This window comes from Ixodes scapularis, unplaced genomic scaffold, assembly GCF_016920785.2.
Source record: "Ixodes scapularis isolate PalLabHiFi unplaced genomic scaffold, ASM1692078v2 PGA_scaffold7__128_contigs__length_106722199, whole genome shotgun sequence".
NCBI classification, from domain to species: Eukaryota; Metazoa; Arthropoda; class Arachnida; order Ixodida; family Ixodidae; genus Ixodes; species Ixodes scapularis.
Window position 1 is genome coordinate 89,498,562 of NW_024609882.1, and position 24,004 is coordinate 89,522,565.

The 24,004-nt window shown below is 48.0% G+C and overlaps 2 protein-coding genes across 2 annotated transcripts; one reads left to right on the forward strand and one right to left on the reverse strand.

Moving 5' to 3' along the window:
• Nucleotides 1-15,281: 15,281 nt before the first annotated feature.
• LOC115323308 lies at nt 15,282-19,000 on the reverse strand. Its single transcript, XM_040211029.2, has 2 exons — nt 18,993-19,000; nt 15,282-15,876 (listed from the first exon to the last, which is right to left on the reverse strand). Exons 1-2 carry the CDS (start codon nt 18,998-19,000, stop codon nt 15,282-15,284), a joined length of 603 nt encoding a protein of 200 aa, XP_040066963.2.
• A 161-nt stretch (nt 19,001-19,161) lies between these two features.
• LOC121833187 lies at nt 19,162-20,847 on the forward strand. Its single transcript, XM_042286305.1, has one exon. It carries the CDS (start codon nt 19,162-19,164, stop codon nt 20,845-20,847), a length of 1,686 nt encoding a protein of 561 aa, XP_042142239.1.
• The last annotated feature ends 3,157 nt before the right edge of the window (nt 20,848-24,004 follow it).

Sequence of the window (24,004 nt, forward strand, 5' to 3'; positions counted from 1 at the left end):
CTTCTGACTTTTCAGGATTCGAAAGTTCGAAACTTTTCGATTTCTCTTGATAAATAAGTTCGAAAGTTCGAAATTCATCGAATTTTTTGGTCAGTCAAGTTCGGAAGTTCGACAAGCATCGAACTTTGCAGAGCAATAAGGTCGAAAGTTCGAAAAAGATCGAATTTTTTGGCGTAATAAGTTCGACGGTTCGAAAAGCGTCGAACTTCTCAGCTTAACAAGTTCGAAAATTCGACTTCTGTTGAATTTCACGATATAGACAATTCGAAAAATCGAAATCTTTCGAACCTTTCGAACCGCTTGATTCGATCATCGAAACTTCGATTCGAAAAAAGTTCGCGGCATCCCTAGTCAAAACCGATACACTTCAAGCCTAAATTCATTCGAAACTTAAAAAAAAAATTCAAGGCCGGAATTGCAATAGTGATTTGGTTTATAATGTGAAGCATTTCTTGAGAACCGATGAACCAACCGGAAAACTCGATCCAGTTTCAGTAATGCTTTATTTCTAAGGTTCATGAGATGTTGCAGAAGAGTCTATGTAAAACTGGCTAAGCTCATATCCCAGACTTTCATAAGTTTGGGCAGCCACTCAAAATCTCCCATTAGAACGAAGGGCTAGTTGCACTCTTTCTCGTTGTCGAATCAGGTGGTCAGCCTCGAGTGCTTAGAGTGTGTGAACATAGAAACTCGATTTTCTCTTTAGATATCCCTGAAGGTTTTCACAGAACTGAGGGGGTGAAAGAGTGCATGTGTACTAAAACTGCTATCAAAAACTGGGGACCAAGCAGTAGCTTAGGCCCCAGTCCCCAATCTTACAATTTGGGAGCTCCATCCTACCCACGTTTGAGCACACCTGTGCACACGCTTTTGAGTTGAGTGAGTGGTAAAAATTTACAGAGTATTTATATATGGCATGCAAGTCTGTTTGCAAGCTCCACACTTTGTGCACCTGAGTGCCTACCACTCAAGGAGCTTGCCTGGCCACCTCGTCAGCGCATTCTGACTGCGCATTTCTTTTGTTGCCCGTTGAAAGGCGGACCCTTCTTCATATTTTCTCTAAGAGACTGTTCCGATGTGTGCAAACGATGCATTTTGGTGTACCTGCATGCCATATACTCCAATTTACAAGTTGGATTTGGAGCTGACAAAAGCATAGGGTCAGATGCACCATTTTAAAAAGCTTTCTCTCTGCGTGAGCGCCCATACAAACCAAGCTGTCATCATGTGCCTCTGCCGTTGCCTGTGCTAGAGTCAAATCGGTCACACAAACCATAAAACAGACCAACCGACTGGTGAAAAGTGACAAAAAGGTTCGCCCACAAATGCTGTCGAATTTAAAGTGAAAATAGGTCAAGTCGAGACAAGCAACCCATTAAAAAAAGAAGGTACCATGAAACTTTCATTACACCAGTTATTTTATATCTACAAGAAATAAATATGTGAAGCCAACTGCATAAAATTAATTTAGAAACCATATCGGATCTGCACAGATGAGGAAAAAGCCAATCTTGTGGAAGGCCTTCTTAATAACTGTGGCCTTTGATCTAGTGAAGCTGTACAAGTTAGGATAGAATAAATGTTAGACACAGATTTTTCTCCATACATTGTGGACAAATAGACATCAGACTATGACTGTGGAGGGGAGGGGGACACAGGCAGCAGCCGCATCTTTTTTCTGCGTGCACCTCGACCAAGTCGTATTAATTTGGGTTGTGGGGACCTGTACCTGCATGTCTTGGCACAGAAGACTGCCGAGCACAGCGATTTCTGTGCCAAGACATGAAGGCCACAAGACATTTTTCAAAGAACTGGGCGGCTAGCAGGACTAGCGGGCAGCGAAACCGCTGCCACCCACCGTGGGAAAAACCCTGGTTAGATGTGATCAATATTGTCCAAACAGTTTTCAGAAGGGTGCTGTCAGTCACATCAAGTTTGCTTTTCTCTCAGACCATGCTAGATTTTAAAAATTGAACTATTTACTTGCCAGCAAAAAACATGTGCAGCCAACTTCACAATATGACTTTTTCAAAGTGACCAATCGTCAAAAACTGCTCCACGTTGCACAATTCCAAATGTAGTTCCTGAAAAAAAAAAGACAAACACGAATGACAATCTATACAAATGAGGGTTGCTTAAATCGTAGCTGGCTATAACTATCCAAGGTAATCCTGCAGTACAATGGCCACAGGAGTCTGCCAGAAAACAGCTGACTTGTGCTCAAGAAATTCCTACAAACAATACTTAAGAACCATGCAGTTCCCTTTACTTAAAGGTTACCTTATAATGTGTTAGAATATATAAGAAAACAGATTTCAAGTCTTAGAGCAAGACCTTGTAGGCATCGACATAAACTAAGCGAAAAAATTATGCAATCAGAGGGCCCTTACAATATTTGTCGCCTTGGGCAAGATACTTTATATAAAAAGACTACCTAATTAAGCTAGTTAAGAAAAAAGTAACCTATAACAGTTACTCCTAAGAGGTAATTCCATTATTTTACTTTACTTCTTTTATTAAACAAATAAACAAGGAAAACTAGGAACCGGCTATGCTCAGGTTTTTTGCACAAAGTGCCTGCATCAGTGTTATTACATCTTATACTAAAGCAGCAGTTGCTTTTCTAAATTTTCATCCAAAAGTTTGACTTTACTGAAGGCAAGCACATCCATTTCCATCGCTGAACAAGCTTTCAACTGGCACACTCGGTGGAATGGCTTGCATGCACAAGGATTTGTTCCTGGTTAAAACCTCAACAATACACTAAGCCATTGCCTCTGAGGTTACCTTTCTCCACCACTGCTCCTCACTGTACGCACAACTTTTGGAGGGAGTTGAAAAAAAATATTCTCCTTGTTTATCTTTTGTCAGTGTTTTCCCTGCATTGCCAGCTGCGCTTTGTCATTGGCACTTGTCATCCATAATCCGAAATGCATACCTAATCTTTTTGGTCATTGTCTATCCATGACAATCTAGATATAAGGTATGCATCAGATCATGCTCCTCAATGTAACTGTAATTAGAAAGATTAGAAAAAATAACTACAAAAGAACATTGCTACTTTTTTATTCAGTAAAAATAATGTGATACAGAACTTACTTCCCACAAACTTAGCGTGTGACAGTTAGTGTTACCAAGAAAACAACTGTTACATCAATATGTTGCTTGCAACGTGTCACTGCTTAATACTACCTGCGATTCAAACGTGGCAAGTTCATCGGCTACAAAAAGCCAGCAGCAGGTGACCTAGTATGTTTGAATTTAGCTATAGTAACTAGATTCAAATGAATTTAGCATATTAGGTTTGAATCTAGCTATAGTGTATAGTAACACGAGTTGGGGTCAAAACAATGTTACATGCGACGGACATTACTACAAAGCTTGTCGGAAGTGACACCAACTGGATCAGCGTTGTCTCCCTCTCAGAGTCGTGCTCGATCTGCAATAACTCACTTTTTACTTACCATGAAAATACACCAGCGAAGTTGACTCCGTAACTCGACTTGTTAAAATAGTTGAATCATAAAACGTTGCTCGATGTTTCGAGATGCTAACCGTATCTTCTGAAAAACAAGGCATACACAACTGTCAGAATGCCAGTTAAAGCAAGTGAGAGTAGCTTAAATCGCAGTTGGCACTGGACATGCAAAGTAACCCTGCAGTGCAAGCATGGCTGCAGGAGGCTACAAGAGATCAGCCAACTTGTGCCCTGAAAAACCTCTACAAAACAAGAATGAACCATGCAGTTCCAATTTGAAGTTAACTCATAATCTGCTAAAATATGCATTAGAAAAAGGCTTGATACATGTTCAAACTGGGGCTTTAGGGGCAACATGTTAGATGTGGCTGATATTGCTACAACAGTTGTCGAAAAAGTGACATCAGCTACATCAGCGTTGCCTCCCCCTCAGGGACATGCTCAGTCTGTAAGAACTCGGACTCGTGACTTACCATAAAAAAAAAGCGAAGTTGACTCCGTAATTTAACTGGTTCAAATGGTTAAATCATCAAACATTGCTCGACGTCTTGAGGTGCACACTCTATTTTCTGAAAAATATGACACAAGATTGTCAGACTGTCAATTTAATCAGGTTAGAGCAGCTTAAATAGCAGTTGGCACTGGACATGCTAAGTAATCATGCAGTGCAAGCATGGCTGCAGGTGGCTGGCAGACCGGCCGACTTGTGCTTTGAAAAACCTCTATAAAACAAAAAAAAAGAACCATGAGGCTTCACTTACTTCAAAGCTTAAAAGTTACTATTTAAAGGGTGGTGCAACGATTTCCGGACTTTGGCCAAAAATTTGTGGAGGTTGCTCTCTGACACTTCTGAAGTAAAGAACAGGAAACCGATTTCGCCTGCGCGTTCTAGTTGTTGCGTAAAAAAAAAGATAGCTATTGGCATTTCGGGCACCCCTCAACTCACTCCCAGTCTTCAGGGTCACACCTGGTCGCACTCCTATACTCCGCGACAACTTTTCTTGGCAATGCAGTGGAAGGTACGTCCCGCGTCCCCTCTCCCATTTTGAGTGTACGCAGGCTCTGGCTTTCCTCCTCCCCCATTTCCGGGGAGAGGAGGAGAGCCTGCGTACACTCAAAATGGGAGAGGGGACGCGGGACGTACCTTCCACTGCATTGCCAAGAAAAGTTGTCGCGGAGTATAGTGACGTCATTCGGAGTGCCGTGTAGGTTCCCGTGTGCTATCTCGGAGGACGCTTCCTCTCCCTCTCTCTGCTGACATTAGCCGGCGTTATGCTGCAGCTTGGAGCCGAGCGAGGGCACGTAATCTTCTAGCCGTAGCTCCTTCGGCTGCCACTTGCGGCTGCGGGTGGGGGAAAAAGCTTGGCTTCTGTTTTGCGATTATGCAGCGGAATCGCAACATTCTTAATGAAGGCGATGTTTTCTGTATCCTCCGGGACGTGATAAACAACGTAAAAATGACGAGATGCGAATTCTCCTAATCATAAAATCGTTGCTCCCCCCTCTAATAATAATACATTTAAATATCAAACGAACAATTATTTTGTGCGAGAGCAAGGGGCAAAAAAATTGCAAGGAGATAATTTGTAAAGTGGCAGGGTGCCGGTTGCTGTAATTAAACAGACGCAGACTCCTAATAACACGGGATATGAATACCATATCATGTATGAATACCATATCATGACACTGTAGCACTCGCACTGCGTGCATGCATCACCGGTTCACAGCAGCGTACCGCAGCAAATCATGTATTGGCTCTGGGGGCTCAAACATTTTACAGATCAACCATCTTCGGTTACAATTACAGGATGACTTCCCGTTTTAAATAAACGAGTTGAAATAAGTTTTATTTGCATACAGTTCCCAGACTTCTGTGTGGGCTTTTGTGAGTCGTTTCAGTTGCTTTTTTACGATGGTGTGTCCTGGAGCATTCTCAGATTGAAAATTCGAACCGTCCTATCCGATAAAAGTATAAACAAAATATGACATCATTCGCTTCGATATTTGAAAGTTCTGAATACTCACAAAGCCCTTTGTTACGCTTCTCAAAAGATTGGCATCAGCCACATTAGAGGTGTCTTCATCTTAGGTACATGCTAGATGTGTAGGAATTCAAATTTGAACTTACCATAAAAAAACATACAGGTTCAAGGGATTTCTGTGGACACTTCATTTGAAGCCCTTCAGCATCGCTAAAATCTTGCGCTGGGCCGTCGTTCGCTTCACTGCTCCCATTCTCTTCAACCCCTTATCCAGGTTGATTTGGAAGATTGGTCTAGGAGGATATATTGCATCATCTAACATTAATGCCATGCCTGCTTCATGCATACTCAGCCTGGTGAAGGTAAAGCCATTTATTTTCTACTATCAAGTCAGACTATGGTAGTGTTGGAACATGTTAAACCTGAATGACTGCTGAACAAGCACACATTCTATAGACCGACACCCTGTTTATAAGCAAGCCCGCGTTTTCCACACCAGGTGTGAACACTGTGCGGGCGCAAAAGCCAAATTCGCGTAAAGTGAAGCGTCTGCGCTGTGCCGCCGACAGCGCCACCGCAGCTGCGTGACGTCAGTGCCGCGTGCTGGTCTCTACAAGATAACCATGCTTCCCTGCCTTAAAAGTTACAGCCTAATGACAACCAGTGTTCCCGCGTTATCAATTGATTATAAATATGCAGCAGCGTAATTCTTTGTAAAATTAGTACAGCTCCAATGTTTGTGCAAGTTGTGAAAAAGGACGCTTCGGCACGATAAATGATAAGGTAATCTAGATTATGTCATTCTATGACACATCCTGTGGACTTGACGCATTTCAAGATTTTCTCACATTTCCATAAACTCGAGAGTGGCCAAGGCTTCCTTTGAATAGGTAAATTCAACACGTAAAAAGCTCCAAACAAGACGCATACCGCCTTCAAGAATGGCATAGGCTCTTTAAACATTGGCCGATGCTCAGTGACAAGGAAGCAATTGTCGTTGAAGACGCCTCCTGAAAAAAATATGAGCTTGCATCTCAGACAATTTGAAACTGCAGGAACGGTCGCTATGTTCCTTACAAACAGTCTGACTGAGGAGCAAGATTAATGCATACAATTTTGCAGTCCGTTGAACAGTGGTATTACGTGATGAGTGGCGCCGTGCAAGTATTGAGCGGAGGTATATTACTTTAATATACACATAGAATATTATGAGCATAAAAATGTATATCAATACAATGGTCTTAGACCACCTGGTTGGGGGGAATCAGCGTACGGTGACAAAAGTGCGTTCTGTGAAATGAGAAATTCATCGGCTGCATTATGACTGCTAACCAACCAGTGAACATGAAATACGCAGTGGTGATACACCAATGGGAATCAGTTCATCGAACGACGTTTCCTCGACAGATCGTTTCAACAACAGCTCAAATTACCCTTCTTTTTTCTTTCTTTTTTTTTTTGGGGGGGGGGGGGGGGGTAAGCTGCATGATACTGTCGGCGCGAAGCTACCTGTACGGGTCGGTTAGGTGGTTTAAGATTTTTGTAACGAGCAGCCGCAGACTGTCGCCGCGAAGTGGTGTGAACGCAGGCGGGGGTGCGGGTTTACGCGCACTTCAGTGATACACGAGTGGCGAAACGTCACTGCAGCATGAAATTCGCGTAACGAGTGTCGATGAAACGTTCGTGTCGACGAAATGTGTCCATGAAAAGTTGTCCACGAAACGTACTGCCGCAAAACGAATTTCGACGAAACGATAGGGACCCCTCGGCGAAATGAGAAGGCTACAGGGCGCGCGAACAACGATGCGAAACTCGTAAAGCGCACTCACGCACCCGGACGATGCGTTGTCACGTGCTTTACTGCAACTCTTGCCAGCCAGCACGCGCGAATAGCCTCCCTATCGCTACAAACGACGAACCGCGCGTCCCAGCGAGCTCGCGATATGACACAAGGTTCAAACGAGCACCCGACTTGAGCTTTTATCTCTGAGAAGAACGTCAAACACGAACTGAGATAGCGGCGACAGTCATTGAACCCGAAAGTTTCAAGCGACGCAAATCCGTGGTTTCGTTTCTTTCGAGGAAATAAGTGTCAAAAATACGAACGTATATATGACAGTCCCCAATCAATGTTAATAAAAAGAGCAGAACAAACTCACTGTTTTGATAACAACAAGGAAAGCTCGCACAGAAACCACCAAGCACCTCTACCCCTCGACAAAACAAGCGCGGCAGTAACGGCAGCAAAACGAGCGAGCGGAGATGGGTAGATGAAGAGATAGCGGCAGTGTGATTATAGTAGACAAAAATCTCACCTCGTGCTTTTCAATTTAGCGGTAACTAGCGCCACCTCGTTTCGGAACGTTTATCATTAGTTGTTTGACAGTGCAATAAATTATCCTTTAAAATGTGAGAACCGTTGTCTATTAGTCTAAACCAAAAAAAACAATTTTCAGCTTGTCGCAAACAATTTTAGTTGTTTAAAGAATCGTAACTTTAGATTTACGGACAAGTCAATCGTATTTCAGATTACGGATGCTTCTCCGTAGCTTTTAATGAGAAGCTCTACGTTTTTTTACGGAACGTTTTTACCGTGCACACCAGATAGAAAGATATAGTCTTTCTTGCCTAAACCTCTCGGACCGAGTCAAGAGCATTTCAGTATTGCAGCGAGAGGTTCCGACAATGAGTGCATCGCTCTAAAAAGTGCTTCTGCCGTATATACAGTTAAACCAAGCAATCGTACATCAATCGCTATACTTCAGTTCTACTCACCTGCCATGCAGAGTAGTTTCGCGTCGTAGAATCCTCCTTTCGTTGGAGCGTCTCCGGCAGAGTAGTACACCTTGTCGTCTTCAACTACACCGCTAAAGTGCCTTACATCGTCGGAACTCACAACAGGCTGGGGCTTGTCGAGTAGAAATTCTACTAAAACGTAAGACAATGTAGAGCCCGGGCAGGATCGACAGGTTGGAGCAAGCGGGCAAACAATACGAGTCGAAAGCGATCGTTCATGGAAGCTCGGCGAAGAAATTCGGCGTTTCGGCGGGCTTCTGATCAAGGTTGTCGGTCGGTTGCGTGCCATATCTCTAACATCAGCGGTTTTATGGGCTCACGTTCCGAAATCGTTTTCTCGTGCATAGATTATTCTTCGTATTCCTAGATTTGGCGAAATAGTGGTATGCGAACGAACTTTACGTCCTTTGATCGTACGTCTGTCTGCACGTCAAAGCTTTTTGACGTACAGTCAGAGGCAGTCGATGTACAGTCAGAATCGCCACCAAGAAATCTTGACGGCATTTCGCGGCGGCCGACTGCCACCAGGAAACCACCAGAAAGCCGACAAGCGGGGTCTGACTGGAGTTTGACTGTCGCTCAGAGTAACTTGTTGGACAGTCAGGCATGCTTGACGTACAGTCAGGCACAGTCAGCGGTCCACTAGAAAACATTGACTGCCAAACAGGGTTACATTGATGGATTTTTCCTTCGGGGTGATTCACAAATTGAATTAGTTAGCCACCATAAAATTTTAGGCGTACTTTTTTCCGAGTATGTGATGTGGGACTGCCATGTTAACTATCTAATTGCTAAACTTTCGAGAGTTGTTGGCATTATTGCCCGCTGTCGTCATGTTCTACCAATTAGTATTAAGTTAAAACTTTACTACGCACTATTTGAGTCCAATTTAAGTTACTGTAATCTTGTATGGGCTACAACAACTAAGTCAAACCTTCAAAATATACTATTATTGCAAAAAAAAGTTTTACGTTATATCGCGGGTGTCTCATATACAGACCATACAGAACCATTATTTTCTAGATATCAAATACTTCCCGTAGAACGCGTATATAATTATCGTTTACTCTGTACCCTTCGTTTCTCATCGCCAACACTCATAGATTTTTTTGTATTTTATTTATGAACTTGGGAGAAACGTGAAAGTAATATAAACACACGCCGTGTAGACACTTGGCTCCTTCCTCGGTGCCGCACAAATTACAACCTCCAATCATTGCATTACAAAGTACAGTGTAGACCGCATATAATGTATGTCGCGGGAGTCGCGAAAATCCGCACTATAAGCGGTACTGCACTATAACCAAAACATAATTTTTCAGGCCAAAATACACGCCATGAGACAACTTACCTTCGTAAAACAATTTATTTTATGTTACATGAAAAATAAAGCTTAGAGTGAAGAAAGTCTTTATTCCACCAGACTAGTACACTTCTCTCTCAAGTGTGTCACACATTTTGAAAGAAATGAGCGACTTTTGCCTGGCACAGCCTTTTAACGGCGTCGCGGGTTGCGAACGGACGTTGCGAGCGTTCAGGATTGCTAACCCTAATCACTTTTCTCCGGCGATGAAAACGCGGGAAAATTCGCATCCTTTTATGGTACACGCCAGTGATACCTTCAACTTTAGCACAGGCATGAAATGCTCCAAACAAGAAATCCGGGCGATGTTCGGAAACACAAATGCTTAGAAAGCACCACTGTAGTCGAAGTAAACAAACACGACTACATGGGCGTTTCTGCCGTCTTGAGAGTGCCGCCACGACATTGCCGCATGAGTTGGTGGATCTTCCCTTCTAGTACGTGCTGGGTTATCATAACGACACACAACGAAAATTCACTGTCAAGGATAGCGCTTTTACGCGAAACGATGAGCTTCCACCATGCCGTCTACGTCGACGCCATGTTTGCGGATAGAAGAAGCCGGCCCGCGACCGGCATGCAACGCGCGCGAACACTTCTCCTCGACCTGCGATTGGTCTGTCGTTGGGTTGTTTCCAGCTATAGAGTTGGTCGTGGTTTCCAGCACGTTTCCAGCGCAGCGGGAACGACACGTGCGTGTGTCTCTCCGTCGTTATGGCAACTGAAGCCTCTCTCTTCGCTTCTCCCCGCTTCTTCGAGCAACCTCCTTGCCCCGCGAGGGCCGCTTGCTGCTAGCGCCGTTATGTAGTCGGCGCGCTCGGCGGGCTGTTCCAGAAACCGCACTATAACCGGTATTTCCCTTTTGAGCGCCTGCATTTTAAGCGGTATGTAATTACATGGAGTTCTATGGGAGGCGAACCGGTGGTTTAAAAAAGCCGCGTTATACCCGGTCCTGCACTATAAGCGGTTACGTTGTAAGTGGTCTATACTGTACCGTACGTGTTAAATAAATGTTTCACAAACAACATAAACATCTACACAATTGGCAAAAAAGACTTACGTACCTACTGTTTTAACTATTCATAGCTAATTTTGTTCTTCTGCTACTCCAATGTTATTTGACCTTGTTTTATTTTTCTTATCACCCTGGTAAAGTGTTTTATATGTTTGTTGTACGAGCTGCTGCCATGTATAAGGGGGACCCAGACCCAGTCAAGCTGCTTTTAGCAGCTTTTTGTCTGGGGACCCCTCCAGTTTTTCTGGAAAAATAAAGTTTATTGTATTGTATTGTATTGTATCTCCTACCAAAAGCACTGACGACGACGATGACACCTGTTTCCTCGGCGCAGTTACAGAAACCGACATGAAAGCACTTCAACGAGACGACCTGGAACTTCGCTCTCTAATTGACCACCTCGGAGGTCAAGGAAGTTCAGTTGCGCGAGTCTTGGCCCGAGACTTGTCAAGCTTCATTCTGCGGTGAGGCATGCTCTTCAAGAAGAACTTTGGAACGAGCAACCCTGCCTGCCTGCGGAACAACCAGCAGCCTGCCTGGCTGCTGGTTGTTCCGGCCAACCTGCGAGAAGAAATATTTCAAGCATGTCACGACGACCCGACGGCTGGACACCTCGGCTACAGCAGGACGCTCGCCCCGATTCGTGACAAGTACTACTGGCCGAGACTCCCGAAAACAGTCCATCTGTACACACGATCGTGCCATGAGCGCCAACGACGTAAGGGGCCTCCGACGAAGTCAGCAGGACTCCTGCAGCCGATACCCGCTCAGACTATGCCGTTCCAGCAGGTCGGAATGGACTTACTTGGGCCGTTCCCAACATCGACGCAAGGAAATCGGTGGATTATCGTCGCTACTGATTATCTGACACGATACGCCGAGACGAAAGCCCTGCCATCGGGAACAGCGCTGGAAGTCGCGAAGTTTGTCGTCGAGTCCATCCTCCTTCACATGGCGCACCCGAAGTGTTGATCACAAATCGAGGATGATCTTTCATGGCACACCTGACTCAAGAGGTTTTTCGGCTTATTCACACCAGCCATCGACGAACCACCGCTTATCATCCGCAGACCGGCGGATTAACAAAGCGGCTCAACAAGACGATCGCTGACATGATCTCCATGCACGTCGACGTGGAGCACAAGACGTGGGACGAGGCGTTGCCGTACGTTACGTTTGCGTACAACACAGCGGTTCAAGAAACCACGGGAGTGACGCCTTTCCAACTGGTACATGTCCGGGCGTATACCACAATGCTCGACGCCATGCTGCCTCACGTGCCAACCGATGATGGTAACGATGACAATCAACTGATCTCCCAGCGCGCGGAGGGAGCTCGTCAGCTGGCAAGAATCAAGATTCAAGACCGACAGCGAGTCGACGCACGCCGGCATAACCTTCGTCGCAGGGATGTCCACTTCCAAGCCCGAGACCGGGTATGGGTGAGGAATCCGATACGGCGCAGAGGGTCTAGGCGAAAAACTGCTGAAGCGCTACTTTGGCCCTTACAAGATCATCCGACGCCTCGGCGATCTGAACTACGAAGTTCTACCGGACGGAACGCGCCCATCTGCAAGACGCCAGCCACGACCCGAGGTGGTGCACGTCGTCCGGCTCAAGCCGTGTTACGAACGATAGAACTCTGGACGTTCGTCAAAAAGTGAACTTTTAAGTGCAATTCGCGAGTCTGGTATCCTTTTGCTGTGGGATCTGTGTTTTCGTTTTGTGCTGCATCGCGACGATACACTTTTTTAAAGGGGGGGGGGGGATAATGCCGTGAGCGCAGTTGACCAAAAAGAACGTTTCCGAGTTGAGTGAGAACGGTGAGGTGTACCTTATTAAACAACTAAAGCACTTATCAAAGACAAGAGGAAAACACTGAGGTTTTGTAGTAATACTGCCGCGAGCGCTGCTGACCAAGAAGGCAGCGCGCCCGTGTTCTAACGGTTATCGCGCGTGCTTTCCACGCAGAAAGCCAAGGTTTGATTCCTGGCTGCGGAGGCGCATTTTGTTGACTCAGTAAAGTAATGTTCTGGTAAATTCGAGAACCATGTTGTTTGTTCGAGGTCAGAATGTTCTACACGCCGAACGTTCTACGCCGATTATTCCAGAAGCCCACACGTGTACATAAGGGGCTCCGCGTGGCGATTCGCAGGCAGTCTCGCCCCAGCGCTCGAACCTGCTGTTACGCCGACTTCGAAGCCCGCGACGCACTGGTGTTTTCTTCTCTTCCCTTTTTGTTTTGTTTAGTTTCGGCACAAGTTCGCCCACATAAAGCGTCTCAGTTTCCCCAGTTATTCTTTGTTTCCTTGCGTGTTTATTCGTGACAATACCAAGAAAACCCGAATTACTTTTTTTCGTAGTCAGTAACACGTACATTACCTATTTCAATAGGTTGTACCCCTCGCCTATAAAGCCGCCTGTGAAAGTTAGAAACGACGGCTCGACGTCAGCGCACTGTACGTCGATATAAAATCTTAGGGTGTTTTAAATGGAAAAAAGGGTGTAAGAATATACCATTTTTTAAAGTGTATTAGACAGAGTGTTTAGGATAGGCTAGTAAAAACATGCTTCATAATGTATGGAGAGTACTATTCGAGTTACTTTCCCCTTTAAATATCTTTAGCAGCGTAGAAGTACTTGGAATTGGAATTAAATTATATTCAAATGTACTTCCACGTTGCACAACTTGTACTGACTTCAGTGAAATCCGAATGCTATTAACAAACTAAAATGTTACGGAGTGATCTCTAGTGATTGTGGCAGTGCCGAAAACCACATCTAACGGTGTGTTTATAGTGCCCACTTTTGAAGCATCGGTTTCCTAAGGCCCATAGAATGCGATATTCCGAATAGAGCCTTTTTAGAACTCCATCGAGCAACATTGGCGATCGCCGTTCCTTAAACACGTAGCGGGCGATTGTATCCGACTCATCGCCCTCTGGTTTTTGCCAGGTTTTTGATCGGCCGACGCCCCCGTGCTCCTCGCCCTCTGGTTTTTGCCCGGTTTTTGCCCGGCCACCGTCCCCGCGCTCGTAGCGCCCCCTGGACACCACATCTTTTCCCCTTTTAAAACAAACATGCCCAGCTAGTAACTTCCGGCCATTAACAGTAAGTAATTGCCTAGAAAAGCCTCGTTTTTGTTCACTATTCTATCAGTCTTCTAGGCTTGCGCCGATCTCGCACGGGATACCGTCGCTCCCCGTCACTATTATCTGCATCCTGGGTTGTGCCGCTGCTTCTTGGCCTTGGGACTTTGGATTGTGCAGGCAAAGATGCCTGTGGAAGGCATCTGTCGTCTGCGCTGTCTTCAGGTATGCTGTCTGTCACAGCCGTGGCAGACACCTCTGCTGCCCCGGCTGGGTGCTGCTCTGAAGGTCCGGAGTCTTGCGACGGTGCTCGGAGCAGCTGGTCCTGATGTCTTCGCCACACCTGTCCCGGGGAGACTTGCACTTGGAAAGACACTGGGCCAGTCTGGGCAGTGACTATTCCTGACTGCCACTTGTGACCACTTCGATAATCTCTGGCATAGACTTGGTATCCTGTAGTGAAAGCCCGCTCTTTCCCTGGGTGTTGCGGCTGTTGGCGGTATAGTGTGCGTTGACCACACAGTCTGCAATGGATGGTTTCAGGAGGTCCAATCTGGTGCGAAGATTCCGCTGTAGCATCAACTGGTTCGGAGACTCCGTTGTTGTCGGGTGCCGGGTGTTTCTGTAAGACAGAAGAAAACGTGACAACCTTGTACGGAGGAGTTGGCTCGAAGTTGTTTTCCGCAGATAGTTTTTATGGTCTGAATAAACCACTCAGGGGGGCAAATCCATTTGTAGCGGGATGGTACGATGCAGCCGTGACCTGGGAAATACCATATTTCTTTAAGAAAGTTCGAAATTCCTCAGACACGAACTGAGGCCCATTGTCAAAAACCATGGTTGTGGGCAAGCCAAACCGTGCGAACCACTCTTGTACGCACTGGATGATGACCTTTGACGTCGTAGACACTAAGACAAACACCCCTGGCCATTTGGAGTGAGCATCCACTAGGACGAGAAACATTTTTTCCCATGAAAGGTCCCGCCAGATCCACATGCAGTCTCTTCCACGGATGTGGCGGCCATGCCCAAGGGTGTAGAGCAGCAGTGAACGGGTTGTTTCGGTGCAGCTGACACATGGTACATGCTCCGATTTCCCTTTCAATGACTTTATCGATCGATGCCCACCAAACATAGCTCCTAGCCATTTCCTTAGTGCGCACAATGCCATAATGGTCCCGATGGAGTTCTTTTAGGACCCTTTTCTGCAGAGTCTTCGGAATCACTACCTATAAACCCCACATGACGCATCCTTGGTGGAGTGACAGCTCATTGCGGTGTACGTGAAAGGGTGCCTACTCTGGGTCGATTGGCTTGCGTTCTGGGCCCCAACCATGCTTTACTCTTTCCACGATCTGTGGATCAGTCAGCGAGGCATCCGGTTCAGCGGGTAGGAAGCAAGTCACTTCGTCTTTATTGTCGTCTACCACTCAGTGTGGCGGTGGCGCTAGTATTATGACTGTTACATCTCCCTTTCTTTGGACCAACAAGAAATACATACGAAAATAAACAAAATACACAAAACACGAAATATAAAAAGCAATTACTCAAAAGCCCGTTAAGCTTGCTGCTGGAAGTTGTGATTGTGGTTTAGCCTTTGGGGTCGCCGTACAGTTCGGGTTGATGTCCGAGCAACACATGGTCCAAGTTCACTAGCCCGATCATCCTCTGTTCTCGCTGCGGAGTTGCCTGCAGCTGGGGAGCTGGTCGGAGTTCTCGTTGAAGTAGCGACTATGGTTTCATGCTGCACTGTTGGGGTCAATGCAGCCGGTGCAGCTTGAATGCTGGTCAGGGCACAGGCTGGGGAATTCTCCAGGTGCTCCTCAAAGTAATCGGAACTCATCAGGTCTTCATTCGTCGGTCGCAGGTGTTCTCTGTTGCGTCGATATTCCCGGCCATCCTGCGTGACAACCAGTGAAGAACGAGGCGCCACGTTCCTTAGCACTTGGCCCTTTGTGACCCACTGTCCTTTGTCCCTCAGACGTACCACGTCACCTTTCCGTAGTGGCCTCAAAAGACATCCTTTGGTGTTATCCTGTGTGTGTTTTCTGGCTGGTTTTGGAACTGCTGGTGTGAAGTCAGGAAGACGGGACCTAATGCGGCGTCCCATTAGAAGCTCGCTGGGGCACCGGCCATCCTTTATGGGTGTAGACCTGTAACATAGCAATCCCAGCCAGAAGTCTTCATTAGCTTCAGCAGTTTTCTGCAGTATTCGTTTTACCACTTGCACACCCTTTTCTGCAAGTCCGTTGGAACGTGGAAAATGCGGACTGGACGTGGTGTGCTTAAAATCAAACTTCAAAGCGAAACTGGAACTGACGGGAAGAGAACTGTGGACCGTTGTCGCTGCACACCTCTAGAGGTATTCCGTGTCTAGCAAACATACTGATTAATCTCAAAATAACAGTTTCTGATGTTGCCTCTCTGAGCCTCACTACGTCTGAGAAGTTGGAAAAGGCATCATAGGCAACTAGGTACGTGTTCCCCGCCTGCTCAAAGAGGTCTACACCAACACGCGTCCATGGTAAGCCTGGAACCTCACGCGTCATTAGTGGCTCGTTCGGTTGCTTGTACGCAAACTGTTGACAGATTGAGCACCGGTGAATCATTCTCGTGATATCTTCGTTAATGCCGGGCCAGAAAACTAGCTGTCTTGCTCGTGCTTTACACTTATTGATACCAAGGTGGCCATCGTGTATCCTCTCAAGTATTCGCTGGCTCATGATCTCTAAAATGACCACCTTTTCGCCCTTAAACAAAACTCCAGACACTTCTGTTAATTAACCGGTGAAAGGTTTTGTTCTGTCTACGAATAGGGAGGTTTGCTCGCAGGCAGTTAATTAAGTCCGTGAGGACAGTGTCCCGAGCAGTTTCACGCACGAGCTGAATCTTAGTTGCTTCGCTTACTAGGCTGTGCTGAAGCTCCAATGCATGCACCTCAACCTCGGTTAATTCTGTGCCGCTTGGCTGCCCAGAGGGAAGTGCTCTCGAAAGGACGTCGGGAACCACCAACTCTTTGCCAGGGACGTACGTCAGCTGGAACTCACACTTCATGAGCCTCAAGAAGAAACGCTGCAAGCGCGGTGGCATATCTCCTACACTTTTTTGTGCAATCGCAATCAGAGGTTTATCCGCTATAACTCGCCGTCCATACACAAAGTGGTGGAATTTTTCAAGACCATAAGTGACTAAACGAGCCTCTTTTTTAATTTGCGAATAGCGTGTTTCCGCACTAGACAAGACTCTTGAAGCGTAGGCCACTGGTTTCCATCCCTCAATATGTTGTTGTAAGAGCGCCGCGCCTATCCCATATTTTGAAGCATCAGAAGATACTTTCGTGGGTTTCGCCGGATCAAAGAGTGCGAGCACTGGGGTTGTAGATATCATATTTTTCAAATGTTCCCATTCCATTTGGTGTGCGTCAGACCACTCGAACACTGAGCTGTCTTTAATAACTCCGCGCATTAACGTTGTCCTCAAGGACAAGTTAGGCAAAAATTTACCAAGGTGGTTTGTAAATCCCAATAATCTTTGCACTTCTTTCTTACTTACTGGTTGTGGAAAATTGTGAATGCTCTTAACGAGAGTTGGGCTTGGGGAGATACCATTTTCATTAGTAACGTCCCCCAAGAACTCAATTTTCTTGCGGGCCAGTTTGCACTCGCTCATGTTGAACGTGAGACCCTCTTGACAGGCTCTCTGCAGTACAGCGCGTAATCTGTCATTGTGCTCGGCCTGTGTTCTACCCCACAGTAGAATGTCATAGATGTATACTCGAACTCCGAAAAAACCCTCAAGCATTTGAGACATGGTCTTCTGAAATACTTCCGGTGCTGAAGCTATTCCAAACGGTAGCCGGAGGTACTGGTATCTTCCAAATGGAGTAGCAAATGTGCAGATTCTCGTGGTCTCATCATCTAACGGTATTTGGTGGAACCCGGAATTTGCATCAGGGGTTGAAAACCATCGCGCATCAGAGAGCTCTGCCTCCATGTCTTCCCTTTTGGGAAGTTGGTAATGCTCTCGCTTCACCCACTCGTTTATGTTCCGGGGATCCAGACATACCCTGAGCTGTCCGTCTTTTTTTAGCGCAATAACCAAAACTCAAACAGTCAGTTGGCTCATCCACTTTCCGGATAACATTGGTGGCGGTTAAGTGCTGCAGCTCCCTCTCCAGTGGCTGCCGCAAAGCTTGTGGGACTCGCCGGGCTGCTTGCACCGTTGGCCTGGCTCCTTCCTTTAACACCATGTGGTATGCCCGTTTCACACAACCTAACCCCTGGAACACCTCGGGGAATTCGGAGGTCACTGCGCTCAAGTTATCGCAGGAAACTGCCGAAACACGATTCACGAGTCCAAGGCGTTCACTGGCCTGGAGACCGAGAATGGGAGCCCGCGACTTTTTTACAATAAAGAACTCGATGAGTTTTTTTTTTGTGTTGTGTTGCGATAGGCCTTGGCGAAGGTCACGTCCTTCCTTCGCCTCCCCTTCTTGTCCACCCGGCAGGGTTTGGCCTTCGCATTTAGGATCGGCGCCCGGCCGTCTGAGCCGTTGTTGACAGAACACGTCGCCCGGCGCCGCGTGGACGCCGCCACACCTGGGAGCGGAGCTGAGCCGGACTCCTCTCTCTGGCTGCGGGGTCAGTCGATCCAGGAACCAGCTGCCCTGCCGGGAGAGGATCCCGGGGGACGACGACGGCGGCGGGACTTCCGGCCGAGTACGTTCGGCTCAAGTTTTCGTCCGGCGCCACTTGCGGATTATCCCGCTAAACCTTTCCCGAGCCAGGACGCCGCATAATGAGGGGATCATCTCCATCACGGTCAACGTCTCACGAGCTGACAGCGGACCCTTCGTCACCGACTCCTGGCGCGGCTTACTGAGGTCAAGAATGCCCCGGCGCCGGATTGGGAAGCCCGTCCGGCGCTGCAGTGTGTGCGTGTATGTGTGTGCGCGCTCGTGAGGATGAGTGGGGGCGGGGCCTGAACGTGACGTCCGTTGGCAGTTCGGCCACCATTGGCTGCCAACCGCTGGAACATCAACAGCGACTGTATAAAAAGAGCAAACGAGAGGCCGCGAGTGTGCTCTCCGACGAACGAGAAACTTCTGTACATATGTATTAAAACAGAGTTTATCGCGAGACACCCTCCCGTCTCCTGATGTCCCTGCCTAGAGTCGGCCTGCGGTTCCTGTCCTCGCCTGGCCCTGCCTGAGGCTGCCTGGGGAACTCCTCGGTCGCAACAACTGGTTGGCAGCGGCGGGATGACGTGCCTGCTCATGGTTCCTGGTACGGGTGAGTGCTTTGCAATTTTCCCTTGATTTGCCAGACCTTTTGCTCAGTGTTAGGTACGCGAGTAGAAGGCTGCCCTTTCGGCTCAGAAAACGCGAAGTTCAAGCTGACTGAGTTAGATAGGGGAGGGAGATTGCGACACTCGGGATCATGGAAGTCAGTAAGCTACGCATTCCGGAGTTGGTGGCGGTATGCGAGGAGCTTGGTATAAGCGTGGGGCAGGCAAAGCGAAGGAAGCCGATCATGGAGCTACTTCGCGAAAAGGAAGTGTCCGACGTAGAGCTTCAGGAGGCTTGGGAGCTGATTCGGGAGCGGAACGAAAAAGCGAAGGCTGAACGGGAGCGGGACGAAAGAGCGAAGGCTGAAAAGCAGGAGCGGGACGAAAAAGCGAAGGAGGAACGCGAGAAGCGGGCTCATGAATTAGAACTCAAAAGGTTAGAGGTATCGAAAATTGAGGCTGAGCGTTCAGGTCGTCCTGGATCGGGTGTGCGGCTGGCGGAGAGAGTCAAGATTAAGGACCTAATGCAGCCCTACAAACTTGGAGAAGACATTGGTCTTTTCCTGGTCAACTTCGAGAGAAGCTGCGAGCGAGCAGGTTTCGCGCGCGAAGACTGGCCTCAGTATTTGTTGACGCTGTTGCCCTGTGAGGCGGCCGACGCGGTTGCGAGGTTAAGTGGAGAGGAGGCCGAGAGCTACGAAAGCTCGAAGGCCGCACTTCTTAAGAAGTACCGTCTTTCGACAGAGGCGTTCCGCCAGCGCTCCCGCACGGCGACTAAGAAGGGAACGGAGTCCTTTCCCGATTTTGTGTACACCCTGAAGGCTAACCTGGTAGAATGGTTAAAGAGCTCAGACGTGTACGGGGATCATGATAAGGTGATCGAGTGCCTTGCGGTAGAGCAGTTTTTACGAGGCATTCCGGAGACCGTCAGGTTCTGGGTCCAAGACAGGGACCCAGAAATGAACCTCCGGAAGGTGGCAGATCTCGCGGAGGAATACTCCATGCGCAGGGGTCTAGACAAAGACAAATCGGGACAAACGCGCTCATGGCGAGATGGCCAGAAAGAGTTTCGGTCGTTAAAGGAAGACTCTGGAAAAGGATTTCTTAGGAGGGGAAACATGAGGGATGTCCCAGATGATAGAGAGTCGCAGAAGGAGGGGGGAGCCGTCGATAAAGAAAAGAGAGAAATGCCTGGAAATAACGCGCGAGCCTTCGAAGCGAAGAGGCCAGTTCGGTGTTTCCGGTGTCAAAAACAAGGGCACATCGTGGCCAACTGCCCCGAGAAGGTTGTGTTCTCGTATGTTGCAGAGGGCGCCGACAACAGCGCCCTACTGGCTCCGTACACGAAAGAAATGCTAGTGAACGGCCAAGCTTGCACGGTGCTTCGCGACTCGGCAGCAACAATGGATGTAGTGCACCCTTCTTACGTCGAGTCGGGTGACTACACCGGCGAGTGCGCCTGGATAAAGCAAGTAGTAGAGGAACACAGCGTATGCCTTCCGATTGCGAAAATCTGTATCAAGGGGCCTTTTGGCGAGCTCATCACTGAGGCGGCAGTCTCGAAGAACTTGCCTCAACACTACCCGTACTTGTTCTCGAACAAGTCGGAGCTGCTGCTTCGCGAGCAAGGAAAGACTTTCGCGGAGGAGACAGTAATGGCACTAACGCGATCCCAAGCAAGAAAGCTCTCATCAAGGTTAAGATACGAACCTAACGAGGAGGAGGGTCGGTCCGCGGCGCGCGAGGAGCTGGTCGACGGAAAACCTGCAGGCGCGGCAAATCAAGAGAACTTGCGATCGGAGGATGCCGCGAGGAGTTCCCCACCAGATCAGCAGTAGATTCCAGAGGACGATGAGGAAGGGCAGGGTTTTATTTCGCCATTATCTCCGAGTCTGGACACGCTTCGTGTTCTTGATCGACCTACACTGATCGCAGAGCAAAAGAGTGATGCCACTCTCAAGGCATTGCCAGACGGTAACCAGGAGGAAGTAGCACATCAGAATATTTCGTTCTACACCAAGTCAGGGCTGCTATGCCGAAAGTACCGAGACAGGAAGGGCCGAGACTTTGACCAGCTGGTCATTCCGCTTAGATTTAGAGAGGATCTTCTCCGGCTGGCTCACGGGAACTGCTGGTCGGGCCATTTGGGAATCCGGAAGACCAAAGCAAGGCTGATGCAAGAATACTACTGGCCCGGATGCTGGAAGGATGTTGAAGAGTTCGTGCGATCTTGCGATGTCTGTCAGCGCGTAGGGAAGTCATCCGACAAGCACAAGGCTCCGATGCGTTTGGTTCCCATCATCACAGAGCCGTTTCGAAGGCTGGTAATTGACATCGTCGGCCCGCTTCCCGTCACGCAGTCGGGATATCGCTACATCTTGACAGCAGTGTGCCCTGCTACGAAGTTCCCCGAGGCTATCCCTCTCAAGGAGGTGAACTCCACGAACGTAGTAGATGCACTCCTTTCCATTTTTTCCCGCGTCGGATTTCCCCTCGAGATTCAGTGCGATAATGGAAGTGTCTTCACAAGCGCCCTAACTACGACGTTTCTGGAGAAATGCGGAATCAAATTGATTCACAGCTCTATTTGCCACCCGCAATCTAACAGCGTGGAAAGGATGCACGGGGCGCTGAAGAGGGTGTTGAGAGCTTTGGGTTTTGAGCACCAAACAGACTGGGAAGCATGTATTCCGGCCACTATGTTCGCGCTCCGTTCGGCACCTCACGAATCCACGGGCTTCAGTCCTGCGGAGCTCGTGTACGGACGAACGCTGTGGTCACCTCTGCGACTACTACGCGAGTCACTAGAAGACCAGAGCGAGGACCCAACCGTCGTACAGTACGTTTTGGATCTCTTGCAGCGACTAAGTGAGGTACAGGTCGTTGTCGGTAAGGCCATGAAGAGGGCGCAGGAGAACTCAAAAACATTTTACGATAAGTCCGCCAAGCCGAGATCATTTCAGGTGAACGACCGAGTTATGTTATTGATAACTTCAAAGAAAAACAAACTCGACGTTCAGTGGGAGGGCCCGGCAGTCGTCGTGCAGAAACTATCGGACCTCAACTATGCGGTGAAGTTAGAGGGTAAGAGACGGGCTGTGAAGGTGTATCACTGCAACCTCATGAAACCGTACAGGGAACGGGGGGTTATTGTGAATCTAACACTGAACGCACCCGAGGAGATTCCTCCAGAAATTCCCTCTCTGGGTACTGACACCAATCTGACTGCCGAGCAGCTGCTAAAGAAAACCAAAGGAACAAATGACCTGGAATCTTGGCAGGTTTCAGAGTTAGAGGGAGTGATTCGGGAGTTTCTGGACGTTTTCTCCGATAGGCCAGAGAGGACAACACTAACTACGCATGACATCGAGCTGACATGCGATCAGCCGATTCATGCAAGGCCCTACCGGGTCTCTCCGCGACAGAGGGAGATCATGAAACTCGAAATTGAGCGAATGATCGAAATCGGGGTCATCGAGAGAGGCGAAAGCGATTACACTTCGCCTCTTATTCTCGTGGAGGTGCCGGGTAAAGATCCCCGACCGTGTATTGATTACCGGAAACTTAACGCTATTACGCGAGACCAGACGTACCCCATTCCAAATATCGAAGAAAGAGTGGAGACAGTGAGTGGGGCGAGATTCATTTCTACTTTCGACCTGGTAAGAGGTTATTGGCAAGTGCCTCTTTCTGAAAGAGCTCGCCGGTATGCAGCCTTTATCTCACCACAGGGAACATTTATCCCCACCGTACTGAGCTTCGGCTTAAAGAACGCTCCTTTCTGTTTTTCGGGACTCATGGATCGTGTTTTGACTGGACTGAGCGACTTCGCCCTCCCTTATTTGGACGATATTGCGGTATTTTCAGGAACTTGGAGAGACCATCTCGACCACCTACGACAGGTGTTGATGAGGTTACGAGAGGCCGGACTCACGGTTAAGACCGAAAAATGTTAACTTGGAAGGGCGGAAGTTCACTACTTGGGACACGTTATTGGCCAGGGACTTCGGCGCCCTTCCGAAGTTAAAATTGCGGCCGTGGTGGAGTTCCGACGACCGACGACAAAGAGGGATATTCGGGCATTTCTGGGTCTGGCTGGTTATTACCAGCACTATATCTATAACTTTTCAGACATAGCCAGTCCTTTGACCGACGCTCTTCGTAAAAACGAGCCGCAAAACCTGATCTGGGACGACGCGAAAGAAAGCGCCTTTCAAACCTTGAAAAGGGTGTTAGTTCAAACGCCAGTGCTAAAGGCCCCTGATTATGACCAGACGTTTGTCGTGCAGTGTGACGCGAGTGATAGGGGAATTGGGGCAGTTTTGTCGCAGGTAGACGAGCAGGGAAACGAGCGACCCATTCTCTACATTAGCCGAAAGCTGACAGTTCGCGAGGAGGCTTACAGCACCTCGGAGAAGGAGTGGGCCTGCCTGGTCTGGGCTGTACAGAAGTTATCTTGTTACCTGGCCGGGACTAAATTTATCGTGGAGACAGACCACTGTCCTCTTTCTTGGTTGCAAAATATGTCCCACAAAAACGGCCGCCTCCTCCGCTGGAGTCTCGCTCTGCAGCAGCACGCATTTGAGGTGAGATACAAAAAGGGGAAGCTAAATGGGAACGCTGATGGCCTAAGCCGGGGCTTCTAAGACGTGAACGAGCTCCATGATCGGATTGTACAAATTTGTAAAGTTTTTTGTTTGTTTCAAATCCTTGGAAAGGGTCATCTTGATTTTTTGTGATTGTGTTTTTATGTCAAAGCACGCTACCATAACTTTTGTTTCTGTTTGCCTGGTTTAGGGTATGGTTTACTTTAAAGGGCTTGGTGACAGCCTGAGCTCGAGTGTCGAGCGAGGGAGATTTTAGGTAGTAGGTGGAGGGGGTTGTCTTTATTTGTTTTTTGGTCTGGCGGATCGGGGGAGGAGAGCGAAGCACTTGTCGCTACTGGGATCGTGACTTGCTATGTTTGTCTCGCCCACGCCTTCCTCTTGTGACCTG

Excerpts from the sequence above, each read along its gene's own strand:
- LOC121833187 (XM_042286305.1), top strand. The coding sequence starts at position 19,162 with ATGGAAGTCAGTAAGCTACGCATTCCGGAGTTGGTGGCGGTATGCGAG.